The 18,630-nt window shown below is 45.4% G+C and overlaps 1 protein-coding gene across 2 annotated transcripts in view; it reads left to right on the top strand.

Moving 5' to 3' along the window:
* Positions 1-18,630, top strand: part of IQCA1 (IQ motif containing with AAA domain 1) — an 89,742-nt gene that overhangs the window by 56,760 nt on the left and 14,352 nt on the right. For both annotated transcript variants that reach the window (XM_038142629.1, XM_038142630.1), the window contains exons 11-14: positions 6,254-6,315; positions 8,747-8,829; positions 11,204-11,311; positions 13,710-13,906. In XM_038142629.1, coding sequence (XP_037998557.1) covers positions 6,254-6,315; positions 8,747-8,829; positions 11,204-11,311; positions 13,710-13,906 — 450 coding nt within the window. The remainder of the gene's footprint in view (positions 1-6,253; positions 6,316-8,746; positions 8,830-11,203; positions 11,312-13,709; positions 13,907-18,630) is intronic.

Raw genomic sequence — 18,630 nt, forward strand, 5'->3', positions numbered from 1 at the left:
TCCAGCTGCTGGCTGTTTTTCTCCTAAATAAGGACTGGTTATTATGTTTCAAGACCATACACCAAAAAAAATTCCCTCTGAATGTTTTGATGTAACCTCTCATTTGTCTGTAACACCACGTAGATCACACACAGCCAGGTACTCATTAAGTTACTACGTCCTATTGAAGGGTTTGGGAATTTGCAATTAAGCCAAGTTTATTTAGGCATAAAAAATAGGTTAAACCCCCCCAAAACCACAGCACATGTCATGTTCACATCTAGTTTTACAGCATTATCATATGAAGAATTCCACAGCTTGTGGTTCTCTAAAATTCCTTACCAAAGCATTTAAATTAGAGATCATGTCAGTGCAAAATAACTCAAAGCTTACACCCCACCACTCAATCAGCAGATCCACTTAAAACCCTCAGGGCAAATAGCCAACCCTAATCTCATGCTGTATTTCATTTCTGTAATACCTTTTAGCATGCAAATCCTTGCTGTTGCTCAACTTCTACTCAAATTATCTTTAAAAATGCTCTTTCACCTGACAAACCTCCAGGGACAATCTAATAAGAAAAGGCTGGGGCAGCTCTGAAAGCTGATCCCAATTGGATTCCTAAATCTGTTTCAAAAATAGGGGGGGGGCTTAAGACATACAGACAAAATATTGCAACAATCTCCCCCAAGTTTTCATGGGCAGACACATTTAGATCAGCTGGTCAGTGCCCTGCTGCAAAATGTCACACTGGAATTACAGAGCTTTATCCTAGGGGCTGGGTAGGGTTTTTTTTTCCCTTCAATGTACTGTTGCAATAGCTTAGGGTGGAGGGAGATTATTTAACTTTTATCTTTCCAAATTGTGCCAGTAGCCTGAGAGAATGAGGCAGGAAAAGAAGTTCTAATTAGATAGTAGAAATTCCTTAAAGATTTCATCTAAAAAACCCCACCCAAGCCAAAACAGTTCTATTTGAGGGATGGGGAATGAAAGGAAAGGTGCAGTGTTAGTCAAAACACATCTTCCCTGTGCAAAGCCATTTAAAATGTCCATTCAGCATTGGCAAAGGCTTTTTCCAATTAGTGTTTGCATAAATATCTCAGCCATAAACCAAACCAGCACATACCTGTGCACACAGACTGCAGATCTGCTTTAGGATAACTTGCTCTAGATAATAAGAATAATATGAGCTGGAAAGTTTTGGAAATAGCTCATCAATTTATTATTCAGCAAAAAAAAAAAATCTCTCTAGTTTTTCAAGCCACATCTGAGGTCCCATATGTCTCCCCTCAGCTATGCAACACAAAATACCAGGTTCAGGTTCTCATCGTAGCCAGGAGTGTATCTGGAGTTCAGTGTGAAACATCCCCCTGCCAAAAAAAAAAGGGGGATATTCTGCATTCTCAGGAGAATCCAACATTCTTCAGAGAAATCAGACCTTCTCCTGCACTCTGGCAGGGGGCAATGCAAGGGGCAACGAAAGGGCAATTTCTTCAGGAGAACTTTTACAGGTGGAATTTGGTCTCTAGGGACCAGCATCCCAAATTCCTGATGCCACATTTGGCCATTCCCTCTGTTTTAGGGAGGGATTTCTTCTGCTCTCTTTATCAGGGAATAATCCCTACCAGAGGTAGGTGTTCTGTGCCTTTCCAAGCCTTAAGATGAGTATTTCTCAACTCAGAAATTTTCTGTCAAATCCATATTTAAGACCAAAAAATCTGCCTGACCCACAGGAACCAATCAGAATTTTAAAGTCCCTTTTGTGGGGAATACAGCAAGGACATTTTGGAACTGGACTCTGAAGGGAAATTTCTCCCCTCCAGTCAATGTTTCAGACATCTCAGGTCTTAGATTTAAGAAAAACAATTTATAACATCTCCAGGCCTAGCCAGAGCCACTCCTTTGTTTCCATAAGTTCTTTATCACTTATTCCCAAACCTTCAAATACCACTTACTGCTAAAAGCTGACACTTAGCCCTACCAAGAGCTGCTCTTACAGCTGCTCCTGAAGATAAGAGGAGTTTCTTTGGGGTGTCTTCCATTACCAAAATATCCCCTGTCCTCCTCCATCCGCACCATTCTCAGTGCTGAAATGAAGATTACTCACCTGCAAGAACTATTCTCTCTATAAACTTTGTAAACCTACAAATCCTCCATTTGGCAGCTTTGTGGAAGAACAAACTTGGGTGAAAAATAATTGTTCTTCTCATGACAAGTGGGTCTCCAGAGCTGTAGGCTGATGTGGAAATAGCAAAACGAATTAGATGGCAGCTAATAGTCAGTAAAACCCACTGCTGTTACTGGAGTCACACATCCTGTGCCTCTTTCCAAGCTGGAAGCTTCCCACACCCAGACTGTCCCACCTTTATGGCCCAGCACGACAGGGCACGGAGCAGAGTGTCCTGTTTGAGAGACACACTTTGCTGGCCTCTGATTCTTCCAGAGAGCTCCTGGTGCCATGACTGTCACTGGAAGGGGGATGGGGACACGACAGAAACAGAGGAATTGGGTCAGCTCTGCTCTAACCTGCGTTTTCCTCCTCTTGGCACAGTGGCAGCTCATCCCCTGCCCAGCCAGGGATCACCAAGCTGGGACTGGGAGCACTGGGAAAGGACAAGCTGAGGAGGGGCTGGGGGGGAGATGTCCTCTGAGTGAGGAACATGGCAGTCACTGATCTGGAAGTTACATTTAAGAGCTTATCAGAGCTCTTTCTCTCAAGCCCATTGTGCTGCTTTTCCTGCTCTGCTCCCCCAAGGATTTATTTCTGATCCCCACTGCAGGTAAAGCAATGCATTGGAAATGAACACACCCACACATACACAAAGGCATGGCCAGAATTCAGGGGAAAAAAAGAATAAAAGACACAGAAAACCCAGGAAAGGGGAACATGAGAACCTTAGTGTGGAAAACTTGCTTCTGGAGTAGGCCTCAACACAGCTTTGGAGGTCCCTTTTTGGTGAAACTGGGCAGAAGAGAAGAAAAGCACAAATGGCTGTGACAGAAATATTGACAAGAGATAAAATATAAAACTGCAAATATATACATATAAATATATACATATAAATAAATATATCTGTATCCATAGTTATAAGTAACCATAAATATAAATATAAATATAAATATAAATATAAATATAAATATAAATATAAATATAAATATAAATATAAATATAAATATAAATATAAATATAAATATAAATATAAATATAAATATAAATATATGCCAGAGTGAGAACTGAGGAAAGGCTGGGTTTGAGGGGTCTGATTCCCAAGCCCTGCTGGATTTCCTGTAACTGCTGCACCCAGAGCTCTCAGCCAGCTGTGGGAGCTGTCACCTCTTTGGATCCTAAATCCAACAGGGATGGCAGGTCAGAGTCTCTCATTCAGCAAGTTTATGAATCAGTGGGAGCATCTTTGTCTGGGCATTTTTCAGTGCAAGCGTCAGAAGCTGCTTGTTTTATCTCAGCACTGCCAAAACAGACATCTCAACCCAGGCCTAATGCAAAGCTCAGCCTCCCATCTTAAACACCTCACATGATCCAAAGAATCCCCTAAAAACTGCATCAGCTGCTGCTGGTTTCCCTTAAACCACAGGAGCACTTCCCTCCTGTCCCTGTTCCCCCAGGGAACCTACAAGAACCACTGAGAGGGACTTGTTACAACAAGGGACAAGGAGGAATGGCTTCCAACTGAAAGGGGGTTTAGATGGGATATTGGGAAGGAATTCCTGCCTGGGAGGGTGGGCAGGCCCTGCAGAGGTTTCCCAGAGCAGCTGTGGCTGCCCCTGGATCCCTGGAATTGTCCAAGGCCAGGCTGGATGGGGGTCAGAGCACCCTGGGATGGGGGAAGGTGTCCCTGCCATGGCAGGGGTGGCACTGGATGATCTTCCAAACCAGCCATGCCATCACTCCATGACCTGTGGTGGCCATAGCTGCAGCCAGGACTTGTGAGATCACATCCAAAGGTGCCCCAGATCCTCCAGTTTCAACCATTCCCCTCAGGGAGACATTTGGATAGCCTCTCCCTCCTGCTGCCATCCCAGCAGCAGCCAGTGCTCTGGAATAGGGTCTGAAAGCAGGTTCTTGTCTGCTCCAACCTCTGAGCTACCCAAAACATTTTGCTGAGCTCACCCAGCAGGAGAAGCCACCCCCTGGGCACGGGACACAGCCCAGTGTCCCTGCCAGCTGCCACCTGATGCAGCTGACTCCCTGGCAGTCAGCAGAGCAGGAAATCACCCAGTCAGGGCATGGCTACACAGGAGCTCAGCTGGCATTTCAGACAGAGCAGCGAGGAGATTGCCTTTATAAATGAGCAGCGTGTTCACATTCATTAAACATTATCATTTCCTAAATAAAAGCAGTTCCCAGTAAGACATTTTGGAGACAAGCCATTGTCTACAATTCATATTTGCCCTTATCACATCTCAGCCTGTGCCAAATTCCCCACAAATGCTGTTGTTAATTAGGAAAACACATTTTTCCTCCACACAGTTCATTTTTGTTTTGCTCTGGAGTTACTTTATTGGTGAAGCTGCCTTGAGGACAATACCAGTTGGCCAATAAATTCAACATATGCTTAGTGTCTTTACATAGGTTGAAACGAGCTTTTCTTCCCAGTCAGACACAAATATATGTAATTTCTGGCTTGTTGGAAGAGAAGTTAAAAAGACAAAACAGGAGGAACAGCAAAAATAAACCAGTGACAGCCTCAATATTTCCACAGTCGTTAAAACAGCGTGGCATGTGCTTTCTTCTTCCCATTCCTTTTCTTCAAAACAAAATCCCCCTGGCACATTTGGATGAATATTTGCTGCCAAACTTATTTATGTAAAGAAACCCGAGGTTTAGTTCTCCAAATACAGAGTTGTTTGCTTTATCCTAACCCAAAACATCTCCTTTTCTCAGTAGCTGATCCATGTAGTGCTGAGTTTAGGCTGCATTTTCATCTGCATTATCTTTGTGGCATCACAAACAGGAACAGGTGATTGAACCACAGGTTCCTCACATTGTGTCCATCCCTGAAAAACCTGGAATTGATGTATTCCTGAAGGCTGCTGATCTATTCTGTGAAAAAGCCCAGCATTTTCCAGATAATTGGATAGGATTTTTTTCAAACTCAACAACACAGCCTCCAGAGCTCTGCAGAAGTATTCACTCTTATTAAAAAAAAGCAAAGTAAATGACTGTATTCCCAGGAAAGTGAACATAAACTTTTGGAAAGAATAAGCTGTCTTGTTCAACTAAGCATTTAAGCACGTGCTTAAATTTAAGCTGTTGGAGAAATCCCCTGGTGCACCAAGGTTTCTGTGTAAACAGCTCCACTGGAGCAATCCTGAGGTGCTTTGCAGGACTGGAGCTCAGACAACAGTGGTGGGCACTAACATGGATTAATGATGCCCTCTCCACACTGCTAATTATCCCTAACCATATTTATGGCTCCTGAGCTGTAATTAATGAAGGGGCTTGACAAGCCCGAGTCACATCTTCCTTATTTATGTTTGCCAGGAGTATTTTTTTGGAAGGTGTAAAGAAATGAGGCACACGAGTCAGTCTTTCTGTGGTGAAATTGTGGTGAAAAGATGAAAAGAGCAGGTTGTGTTTTTCTGACCTCTTCCAGTTCTTCCCTAAAGTATTAGGGAAGAGAAGGATGTCCAGTGGTTAGGAGGGTAGCCAGAATCTCAGGAGCTTTTCCCCTCTGGGAAGCTGCTTAGATATTTTACTTCAATATATGTCTATTTTTTTAAAAGGTATAAACAGTCTCTGGAGCAGCTACTTGGACCCCACACCCTTTTCCTTCCTGCTTCCTTCTTGAGCAAGGGCCATATCCCCCCTCGCCCACAGAAGTGGGTTCCAGAAAAACCATGGAATAAGAATCACACAACTGAGAAAGGTCTCTGAGAGATCATCGAGTGCAGCCCTTAACCTGCACTGCCAAGGCCACCCCTAAACCATGTCCCCAAGTGCCACATCCACACAGCTTTTAAATCCCTTCAGGGCTGGGGATTCCACCTCTGTCCTGAACAGCTGTGACAATAAAAAAAATGTTTAATATCCAAGCAAAAGGAAGGAGAGAAGCTTCTTCCCTTGGAACAAAATGACCCTGGGATGCTTTGCTATGTAGCAGTGGCGCTGCTGGTTAAGGATTTGTTTTTTCCCTTTGGGCTACATTCAAACACTGAAACATTGGCTGTTCTGGCCCTCACTTTGCCTCAGTACATCCAAAAAAAATTATCTGTGCTAAAGTCACTAACTCCTGCTTGTTTGTGTGGTCCTCAGGGAGGCAAGACACCTGGGAAGAAAAAGATATCCGAGCTGGAGAAGGATCTGACTCCTGACAGGTAAAGAGAACCTCTCTGCATTAGATCTCCAATATCAACTTTGGTTTCCCTCATCTTCATCACCAGACACAAATTTATATCCCCATTCTGCTGCCACACAGGCATCATCCTGCAGGCAGGTGAGCTGCAGTTGGCAGAGCTAAGCACATGCAGCATTTCAGCAGGAGACTGGCCCTGGGTGCCTCTTTGCCCCTCTCTGCAGGTGCACAAGCATCTGGCTGGTTTGTTGACTCTCAGATTTTCCATCCCAATAAGGGAGGCTGCAGAGAGGCCCCTGCACTCCCCAGATGCCCTCCATGGCTGAGCTGTAGTGTACATGCTATAAATCAGTCTCATGGATCAATTAGAGTCCTGGCAGACCTGGCCACTTCTTGTGGACCCTTGCTCTTTGAAGCACTCCTATTTTATTTGGAGGATCTGAGAGGATTTCTTCTTCTGCTCTGCCATTTTCAATGAGAGTGATGCATTCCCTGATAATCCAGCCATTTTTCACCTGTGCACATCACCACAGGGAGCAGCTGAGCCAGGAGCAGGGCTGGAGAACAGCACAGTGCCAAACACAATCAGTGAAATTCACCCCACAAACCCATTTGTGCAAGGACAGCCAGACCTGGACTCCATCATTTGCATGCTGGCACCACACAATCAGCAATGATCTCTTTACCTGCTGTAAAATATATTTTAAAAATTAAAAACCTCCAAGCAAATATTTAAAATCCATGTCTCATGGATTATAACAGAGCAGGACCTCTCCTACAGAACGGTGCCAAAGTCTGATATATTCTCTGCTTTTAAAACTGCTCTTGCACACATCTGCCTCTTTAGATATAAACTTACCATGCAGCCAGCTGAAAACATGAGCTTTTTAGTAGCTGGCTTTTTATCTGGCATTTTGGCTCCCTGCTTTGCTCTTCCCTGCTGAGCATTTCAGAAATAACCCAGAGAGGGGCTGAACAGCTGAGATTCCAAACCTCCCTTTTGGCCCCGTGAAGGGGGCACAGGGGGCTCCAGTCAGCAAGGACTGGTCACATCACCCTCCCTTGGAGGGGACATGCAGCATTTAACTGGCACAGTAAAAACAATAAACCAGGAAAAGCAGAAGTCCTGCTCCCACCAGAGCTGCCAGGTTAGTCCCATTCCACCTTCTGCCTGTTTTATGATGCATTCCCAACATAAAACCACTGAGGATGAAAGCAAGAGTCGGAGCAGCAAAATCAACCTTGTTGAAGGTGCATTAAATTTTGGATTTGCTTATTGCTGCTCCTACATTAATTGTGCCACTAAGACTGCATAAACATAAAACTCCTCAGCTGAAATGGAAAAAAGGCTGCAGACCTCAAATTATACCTGTAGGTTTATTAGCCAGCTGAGAGGCACTATTAAATATATTTATTGTAGCCAGACCAGGACATCCCAATTAAGATAGGTGAGAAAGACAGAATAAGTGAGGGGAAAGAATGTGAAAAGTGTGGAAAAACACTGAGAGATCTAAAAAGACTAAAATCAATATTGTTTATGCTGTCAATACACTGAGAATTTCTGACAGGTTTATTCAGTTTACATCATCCCGGAAGCAGTATTACTCTATAAAACCAAGTGCCAGAAATGTCATTGAAATTAATACTTGAATTCCAAAAAAGAGTGTAGAGAAGATCCATATCAATAGAAAACCACACAGAAATTTAAGTGTTTTAACGCCTTCATTATTGGGATCTACTTCCAGCCACTAATGGAGATAGGGAGAAACTTCCACTGGGAAGTTTTACCCATTGGATGGAATCCCAAACTGGTTTGGGTTGGAAGCCCATCCAGCTCCACCCCTGCCATGGCAGGGACACCTTCCACTATCTCAGGTTGCTCCAAGCCCCGTCCAGCCTGGCCTTGGGCACTTCCAGGGATGGGGCAACACTTCTACTGGACATTTTTGCCCCAGTCCCCCTCTGACCACAACCCTACAGGTGGTGGATCTGTGTGAGGCATTCCCAGTGTGTTCCCATAGAGATGAGGCTGTCTGTTGCCAACACAATAAATTCCAAGAAGAATTAATGAATTAGTACTAATTGGAGAGCTGGGTGAACAGGTATAGTCGTGTTAGGACTGCCATTATTGTGTAATTTAAAAATAATTTCCCAGTAATTGATATTAATGAATGAGTCCATTACACAAGTCATAACTGATCTGGCATCACCTGGAAATGGGTAAATGGAGTCAGCAGGAGAGAGGCACCCAGCCTGTGAGGGAGGGAAAGAGATTGCTCAGCACAAGACAGAAACTGTGCTTATTGATTTCACACTGATGGCACTAATCATGCTACCTCTGAGCCACAGAGGGCATTTATAAGGCTGGGCAAACAAATGACTCCCAGGCTGGCTCAGTTCTGAGAGCCCTGAGCTTTTCCTGGCCATTTCTGAGTGATGTCTCTTGCCTGTAGGACCATTGATTCCCTGTACCAGGAACTTGCAGAAGAAGGATTGCTCATCCAAGTCAAGAATGTGAATCTCTCTGACTACATTGGTAAAGTACCCCTTTTAGAGCAAACGTGGTGTTTGATCAAACCTCCAGCCATCCCACCTTCACTGACCCCTATTTCAGTCAGGATTGAGTTCAAGTCACCGCACTTTGAATATCTAAAGCCAGGTATGCAAATCAAGGCTGCTCAGGAGCTTTCACTTCTGCTACTGAAGCCAGGACCTGTTTGCAGAGCTGGTGTTTGACTCCAGGCAGCAACACCAGCAGCCCTTGAAGGGTTGTGGATGTCACAGCCACTCTGAGCTGGAACCAGAACACCCTTTAAGGAGCCCTTGCCAGGCAGTGGCAAAACAGTGCCAGTCTAACAGAGCAGGGGTCATAGTCCATAATGCAGAATATTTCCCTGAGAGCAGCAAAAATGGTACCTCCAGCTTTTGTTGTCTTTTGTAAAGACTCAGCCCCTTCCCTGCACCTCCCTGACTGCCCATGAACTTTGAGCAGTGCTTTGAGGCATATCTGGCCCTTCATTTGAGTAAGATGTGTCTCTGCCTAGTTCTGCATTTCACACTCCTCTTGTCTGGTTTCTGTTAGCTGCAACTGCAGCCAGACCTGCTTATCTATGCTCCACAGAGAAAAAAGGGGTAAAAAAATCCCAAACCCCACATTTGCAGACTTTAGAGGGGTCTAACACCACTCCCACAAACATTTGGTGACACACAATAAAATCACAGCATCTTAACAGCAAAAAAACCCCAAGATTCGGGTATGTCAAAGGGCATGGTTTGAATTTGCAGCTATCCAGAAGCAGAAGTGCTACAGGCTGATAGCACAAGGCCAAGGCAGAAAAGACAAGTTCAATATCACCCCCAAATGCCACGTTTATGTAAACTCTTAGAAGCACCAGTTCAGCCTCCAGAGCCTCTGCCCCTTCCTCTGAAGAGCTGTTAATTCTCTCAATTAAGTGTCCCCTCCATTTCATGCTCATAAAAGATCACCAAGTAAAGGAAGATTTTCATTCTTCCTTTGTTCTCCCAACCTATCAAGGTCACTTTTGTCCAACAAACATTCCCCCACCACAAATGCTTTTAAAACAGCACATCTCCAACCATTTTTTGAAATCCAGAAAAACTCTCTTGAAAGTTCCAAGGACACAGTCAAAGCCTGCAGAGAAAGAAGCCTTCATCTGCTCAGCCTTCCAGGGCTGAAGCCTAAGGAAGGTCACTTCCAGTTCCTGGGGAAAGGACAAAGAGTGGAACTGTGCTACACAGCCAGTAAAGGCACTGAAATGTCCCCCCTCTATGACAAACTGACATCACTGAACTAATTTTCTTGGTGACCTTATCTAAATTAGTCAGAGAATATCCACTGTGATTTATGTGCAGTTGCAATTAAACCCTTTGATGCCTTCTAATTAAATCTGTGAAGATTAATTCCTATCCCGTTCTTTTGATTTCTCCTTAAATAAAAGATAAAACCTGAAATTAATTTTATTCTTCAGAGGGGAGGGGGCAGTTGCACCAGGGCTTGTCTGCCTTTTTGCCCCCAAATTATACCTCCACTTCTGCTCTTAACCACTGCTAATTTGCCTCTGCTCCAGAGGCCTCTTGCCCTCTGCCTTTTTATCTCCACTAAAACATAATATATTATTATTTTTCAATAATAATCACCATAATGACATGTAATTTATGCTAAAAATAATCACTGACTACATCACAACTGGTTTTCCTGCTTGTGGCCCATCCTCCTGTATCTTTGTTCTCCAACATTGCTGGGATATGGACTTTGACAGGGCAAGCAATGTGATTATAGCTCTGCAACCAGAGCCAAGGCAAGATTAAATCATTTCAGCTCATGTCAGGGATTTTTAGTTTCCTTGGGTTGTTTTGTGGAGGTTTTTTTGAACAAAAGGGGGGGAAAAAAGAAGAGGTGAACTGCAAAGCAGAGGGCCCCACCAAATGAGGTGACACGCTTACACGTCTAACACAGCGAGGAGCTGAGATGGGACCCAGCCAGGGAAAAGCTTGTTAAAATAGCTTTTCCCCCTTTTTGAAATCCTTCTGAGAGCTCACGGTTCACTGGGATTCTAGCCCTGCAAAATCCCAAATCCAGGAATCCTTTGCCAGCAGCGTGATTTATGGTGCTGCTAATGATTCTTCTCCACAAAGTTTCTTTCAAAGGTTACTGGAAACTGTCTGCTCTCTGCTGAACAACTTCCACAGCCTGTTCAGCTTCAATTTCCCTTTGCACTTCACCTTTCTCAGGGCCACATTCCACCAGAATATTGCCCAGCTTGAGTCCCTGAGCCTGGCTCTGCTGAGTGCGTGTTACAGCCTCGCGCTGTGGCAGCTCCTCATTCCCTGAGTTATGCTTTCCACAACAACAGTGGCACATTTGCTGAGCTCCTGCTTCCTCCTCACAGGCTACTACGACTGTCTGAGGAGCATCCTTCGTGAGACAGGTGCCCAGCCCATGCCCTCCATCCCAGAAGTCAGACAGCTGGTGGCACTCTATGGAATATTGCCCTTGGGTAAGAGCACACCAGAGGGCAGAACACTCTGAGGCTTTGCTTCCTGCCAGAAACTGCATTTTACTGGCTTTGACGGGGTTGATTAGCGGCAATCTGAAGCATCTTGCAGTCTAATTGTTTTTCAATGAAGCCTTCAGAGTGAGGGCTGGATCACTTTAACAGTGCGGAGAGGCAGGTATCCCCTCCCCAGCCCATCTCTGTCTGCATGGCAACAGTTTGGGAATGGCAGCACATAAAGGGAAACCACTTGGGACAGATAATAGCTAAAACAAGCTCCAGTGATCAAAATTAATCAAGTTAAGGGAAGGGCTAAGGTTGCAATTTACCTTTTACAAGCTGGCTAATGTTACTCAGTGCTGCACAGTGCAGTCGTTGGAGGAATTAAGTCTGGATACATTTTGTACATCGCAGAGAACGCTTGTCAATGCCCTTGCCGTTTTAATGCCAGGCTTAGCCAATATCTAGCGAGGCTTTGCTGGGTCAGGTTGTTTGCTTCTAATGTAAAATCTATCCCATTTTTCACTTGGGAATGGCATTGTGCCAAACTCCAGTGATTGCAAGAAGTGACTGTCTCGGGAGCCTTTACTCAAAACCTCGTTTGCGTCCCTTTGCACTCCTGATTGGATTTTCCAGCCTCAATACTTCACTTGCCTCCTTCTCCATCCCTCAGTGGATCTCAGGGAGATTTTAACTCCTCCAGGCTGTGTCAGTGTCTGCTCATCCCCCTTAGAGGGCAAAATCACCAACATCTGCCTGCCGCCCACCCTGGAACATAGAGCAACGCTGACACAGAGCTTCTGCTGTTCCCTCTTTCCAAAGTGCTCAGGTTATTCTCTCCTCAGCCTGGATGGGGCTCTTCCCACCTGGAGCAACACCCTCAGCTTGTTTGGGGTAAGGCTGAAGGTCTGACTGCAATCAGCTGAGAGAGCTCAGCAGTTATCCCTGTCTGCGCGATGTATTTCACATTTCCCCAGACTCCTCCAAAGCTGTGTTTTGACACCATCTGATCTAGGGAAATCAAGCCCTGAGACACCCCTTAATCAAGAGAACCCATAAATTTCCTGCCATTTATACATTTGGCAAAAATTCTAGGGAGAGGAGACCCTGGACTAGTTAAACAAACAAAAGGTACTTGCAAGAGCAGTTTGAAAAATGCCTTTGAGTAACAAAAGCTATTACATGAGCCAAAAAAAAAAAAAGGTACAGGAATGGTTTCACCTATGGGGTGATCTGTTATGGATGACATTTCACTTAATTGGTCTCCAAACTAGTTCATCATGAGATAATTGTGTATCACAGAAGTGAAAGTTTTTCTCAAAATAGCCACCTGATGGCGAGGAAAGCCCCAGCTTAAATGGCATTAAGAAAATTACAAGCAGCTGAAAGGAGAAAGAATAGTAGAAGCTCTACTTCATCTTTAACACGGAGGAGTCTGCTGCTCCCCTCCTAATAAATCTCTGTGCAATAGTAATGGATTGCTGTGGAATGACCAAATATTAATAAAGCCTGGGTGGCTGACAACTTCCTACACCTGCACCGTGCTGGAATAATGGCATTTGTCTCCATGCTCAGTTCCCTGTCATTTATTTGGGATGTTAAACCATTAGGACACAGATAACCACCCTGATTGGATTTGTTTTAAATAGCAGCCGTCCCCATTAACCCAGAGGGCTTCTCCAGGCTAGGGCAAAGGCTCCCTCTGCAGCCCGTCAGTGCTGGGGCCAGTTTCACTCCCACAATCTGATGGACACCAGGCTGAGAGACCTCCAGCTGCAGTGGATGCTCACAGAGATTTTCAAACACATGTAAACACCACCACTGTTGGCACAGCACATCTTTAGGCATTGAGCCAAAGTGGACATTTCCTGCCACTTCCAGCTCTGGAGGTCCACCTGTCCCCAGTTCATGTGGTGGCAGCTGCAGGGAAGACAAATTCCATCCCCATCAACCACCTAAATCTGTCTGTGCTTGTGTTTTCCCGAGGTGAGGCTTTCCCAGGTATTTGTCACAGCCCAGGATGAATTTACCTGGAGCAGCCATGGAGCCAGAGTGGGAATGCTGAGCAGGCCCAGCAAAGGAAGCACAGCAACCCCTGGCACTGGCATTTCCTCTACTCTCAAAATCATTCTTTTAGCTCACACGGGTTTAAAAGTGAAGTTTTCCCATCAGGAGGTACAAATAAGGGTGGGTGAGTCTTGTTCCAGAGAGAGATGTTAAATCTGCTGGGCTCTCAGCTCTGGTTATACAGGATTGAACTCAAGAGCACTCATGCCATAGGAAGGAAACAATTAATTCATGTTATCAATTATTTATGGTGAATAAAAAAGGAGGAATCATTCCATTACCTTTATAGCAGATTTAAATGAAAGCAATAATAGTGCCTTATGACTTTTTACAGGTTCCCAAACTGTCCATGAGAATGCTCCTCTGGTGAAATCCCTGCTGCTGGCAGGACCTGCTGGTGTTGGAAAGAAAATGTTGGTCCATGCCATCTGCACAGAAACAGGAGCCAACCTCTTCAGCCTCACTCCTTCCAACACTGGGAAGTATCCAGGCAGGGATGGCCTCATAATGATGCTTCACATGATTCTCAAGGTGGGGAATTCTCCACAAAGGTGGCCCAGTTTCTTTATGGGACAAACAGGGAATTGGAGTTCCTCCATAACAAGGAACGTGCACAGCTTGGGCAAAGCTGCTCGACCCAATTTGGAGATCCTTCCCTGCCTTCAAGTGTTCAGGAGGAATTTCTTTGTGGAAAGGGCTGCCCAGGGAGTGGTGGGTCCCCATCCCTGGGGGTGTCCAGGGAACAGCTGGATGTGGCACTCAGTGCTCTGGGCTGGCTGAAAGGTGGTGATAAGTCAAAGGTTGGACTCGAGCTTAGAGGTCTTTTCCAACCAAAATGGTTCTATGATTCTGTGAAACCACTTGTTGACAGCCAGTGTGTGCAGCTCTGCAGAGGATTTAATGCCCCAGGAGAAATCACTGGGAGCAGCCATATTTTTCACATTAAGATTTATGGGAGCTTTGTGTTACCTTGAATATGAAAAGCAGCACAGATAAAGAAAATTCTGTTCTCTGTTTATGTGCACATCAGCCAGGAATGCTTGCCATGCAGCATTTAATCAAATGCTAGGCTGGGGGTGGTCAGAAATTTCCTCTCTGGGGCTGTTGCTGGACAAGAGCTCTCTCCCCTATATTGCTCTCTGTTTACCTATCAGCAAGTTCTTCAAAAGAAGGAATCCTGGTTCAGGATTACAGGAACAGAAATGTCTGAGAAGTCTGGAAATGAAAGCAGGCATATGAACTGTGAAGAACACAGCCCAAACCCTCTCAAAAAAACAAATTTAAAAGTACACTATCCTGGCAAGATTTCTTCCAGATTCTAAGTCCTCAGCATTTCTGCTCCGGATGGGAGCTGGTAAACATTTCCAGACCAAAAAAAAAAAAAAAAAAAAGGGAGGAAAAAAAACAAAGGAATATTTTTCCAGTGCCAGTGGTCTACTAAAATTGGCCTTGCTGGGGGTTTAGCAGCTGTATTTTATGGAATCCAGTGTTAGAGCAGGTTTTGTGGCAGGTGCCTCCATTGCCAGAAGAGCCAGGAGCAAAGCCACCCCCGAGGAGGTGGTGCCAAGGGAGGGGTGGCAGTGCTGTGATCACACACCTGTGATGCTGTGGCACTGGCACTGGGCCTGGCACTCCCTGACACGATTTACAGCCATTATCCTGAGCTACCAGTCCCTCTTCTCTGCACATGTCACCCTTCTGCCCTCCATTTCTCTGCCCTCATCATGGCAGAGCTCAGCTCTGGCTGCAGGCCAGTCCCTGCCCTCACAGAGTCCCTGCTAGAGCACAAGGGCTTCGAGCACAGGAGACATGAGGGAAGCCTTTGTACTCCTGGACGAGGTTCCAGCTGAAGATAGCAAGGGGATTTTTGTATCCTTGCATATAAATAATATGAACAATAAGAGAAGCATGCATAAAATGAGTATTTATACACATTAATAGGAATACACACACACATCATGGCTATGTGTGCCTACAGGTACATACAAACCCTTACATTTTCCCACATTAATTAAACATAACTGGAAACACTCTCCAACTCCTTCCTCAACATCATGGGGAGCAGTCCAAGCTTATTTCTCTCTATTTAAACTCTTGCAGAGGACAGTGACACTTCAGTGAGCCCCTGTGAGTTACTGGGATGGAGTTGCTCACAGTCCCATGGAATCAGGGCTCTCCAGGGCTGTTGTTTTTTCCCAAGGTGAGGCTTTCCCAGGTGATGGATCACATTTGTCACAGCCCAGGATGAATTTACCTGGAGCAGCCATGGAGCCAGAGTGGGAATGCTGAGCAGGCCCAGCAAAGGAGGCACAGCACCCCTGGCACCCTTGCTTACCAAAAGGGAACTTGTTCCAACTGCAGCAGCAGCCCTGCTGCAAACCCTGCTGCTTCCACAGCACAGCCAATGGCACAGCACAGGGTTTCTCTTTCCTGGGTGTTCAATCCTTCCCTGGCAGGGTGGGCAGGCCCTGGCACAGGGTGCCCAGAGCAGCTGTGGCTGCCCTGGGATCCCTAAAATGCCCCAGGTCAGACTTGGATGGGGCTTGGAGCACCCTGGGATAGTGGAAGGTGTTCCTGTCATGGCAGGGGTGGCACTGGATGGGCTTTAAGGTCCCTCCACCCCAAGCCAGTTTGTGACCCTGTGACCCCACACTGGGCTGATCCCAGCAGCATTCAAATCCCCTGTGTTCCATTTGCATTCCCAGTTCCTGTGGTGGTCTCAGCTCTCCCATCACCTTCTGTCCCCATGGCTGATCACCAGCACATCCCCATCTGCTGAGCATTTCGGCTCAGGGCCTGGAGGTTCTCAGAGCCAGGCTGGAAACAACCCTGCCCCCACACAGGCTCTGTCCTCTGCAGTTAAATCCCACCTCTTTATTCCTGACAATGCCAAGTGTGCCTCATTCCCCCTCTCTCTGCTCCAGTCCAGCAGCACTAACTCAGCCAAATACCTGCCTGTACCAGCAGGAACATAGCAAACACCTTTAAATCAATTATTAATCAATTATTCCCTGTCATTGGGCAGTTATGAGACCACAGCTGGACACTGTGCCCAGTATTGGGCTGCCCTGTTAAAACAGGCCTTGACAAGCAGCTCCAGAGGAGAGCTGTGGAGATAAGGGGCAGGAGTGTGAGACACATCTGGACATATCCAGCTGTTTGGGGCTAAAATAAAGCTGGACTGAGAGGAATTTAGCTGTTTTCAGGGTTTTTTGTGGGATAACACAGAGTCAGACTTTGCGCAGAGGTGCACAGAGGTGGGACAAAAAAAAATGGGCACAAGAGAATTGTTTGTGTATTAAGGATAAAGTTTTATGAGGAACCAAAGGACAAGGAATCTCCTATATCCTGCAGGAATTTACTGCTACCCAAGCTGAAGAAAACAACACACATTGAAAACAAATTCCTTGACAAGAGAAAGCTGAGCAGTGGTAACTGCCCTCCCCAAAAAGTTCATTTTCCACCATGGTACAAAATCTGGTTATTTGGATTAATGTAAGGCTACACTGGACAGTGGCCCACGTGGCAGACAAACCATGGCAGTAGTTGGTATCTTGCAGCTGACATTTTATGTTTAATATTCCCAGCTCTCAGTCTTACCTGACCCAGCACAGTACCCCCCATCTGAGGGCCCTGTGTGCAGAGATCACTGAAAATGCCCCAAATCTCCATAATCAGACACTTCTGGGCAGCCTTTTTGGAAACAGCAACTGTTGTCAAGCCAGCTTTGTACTCCAGCCTCCCAGAAGTGCCTTTATGGAGAGTTAGTCAGGCAAAATACAGACCTGCCCCTGCAAGTTGTGAGTGAAGGACAGGAAACATGACAGTTCTTTGCCTCTTATCTTCTGATCCACACTTAACCACTGTTAAACACCGGGATTTAGTAAATAAGGATTTATGGTGCTCTGTGATAAAGGTGAAGTCACCTCACACGTTTGATTACCTGTCCTATGTGCAAACAAAAGAGTTTCTGTAGTGAAAGGAAACTCTGGGGAGCATAAAGGAAACTTTCCTTCCGTAACTGAAGTGTTGGCTGCTGGCACTTGTTTGGTGGGAGACGCCCTAAACAAGTGAATAGGATTGGGGGGAAAATGAAACTTTAATTTGTTTCAGATGCAAAAGCTAAATTCTTTATTTTTTTTCCCCTCCCCTTCTCAGCGAGGGGACTCACAGGAGACCCAGCAGCCCTGATCCAAGAGAGGCTTGAGTGTGACTCCAGGCAGGCATTTTAATGTCATTCAGAGGAAATGACTTCTCATAGCAGAGCAGGGAAACACCAACATTTCAATCTGCCTGTTCAGATGTAAGGGAGATGGATATTGAATAGGAAAACTATTGAAAGAGGCTGCAAACACCAAGCTTGAGCAAATCCTGCCAGGTCAGCTCTGCTTCAGAGCAAAAAGGGGAGGATCTGGCTCCAGCAGAGAAACACTTCCCAGAAATCCCCCCCTCCCCAAAACAAAACTCACCCTTGAAGGGTGAAGCAGAATATTCCACAGTGAAATCTTATTTATTTCAATAAAACATGGAAATCATATTTATGTCACTGTAATATCATGTAACAGTTTCAATGTAATAGTATTTCTTTAATCTTTTGATATTAAATATTACTTATTTCTATGTAATATTATGTAATAATTTGATGAAATATCATTTATTTAATATTTCAATATTAATTGAAATATTCCACACTGGAATATTTCAATTAAGCCCCATTTCCCAGCCTGAGCTGCCAGCTTGTGCCAATTGGCTCTCCTGTGTCCCCATAAAATAAAGATGCAAGGAAGGGCAGGGAAGGAGGCATGGAAGCAAAATCAGATCCAGAAAGGAGCAAGGAGAGAGGGGAGAATGCACAGCTCAGTGACACAAAAGCCCAGGTAGTTCAGGGGTTTAGCTGCAGGGCAATAAAAATGCCAAGCAGGAGGCAGCCAAGGGGTTAATCACTAGCAGTGGGACACAGCCCCTCGCAGGGTTCATCCCCTCTCCAGGGCCACGGAGCACACAGAGATCACATTGTGCCCCAGGCACACCTGGGGAAACCTTCTTAGAGCAGCTCTGGCCAGGCTGAAAGGTTGGGGGAGAGTTGGCCAGGAGGAAATGCCAGCAGGAAAGCTCTGTGTGTGTGTGTCAGCAGCTCGGGGTGTGCTGCGCAGGGCCACAGAAATAAATAGTGCCCAGAAATATTTCAGTGCTGGGGGACTCTTATCAGCCTCTTTGGGTTTGCTCTTTAGCAACTCAGAGGTGACTGTACAAGT

This window comes from Motacilla alba, chromosome 7 (assembly GCF_015832195.1).
Source record: "Motacilla alba alba isolate MOTALB_02 chromosome 7, Motacilla_alba_V1.0_pri, whole genome shotgun sequence".
Lineage (NCBI taxonomy): Eukaryota > Metazoa > Chordata > Aves > Passeriformes > Motacillidae > Motacilla > Motacilla alba.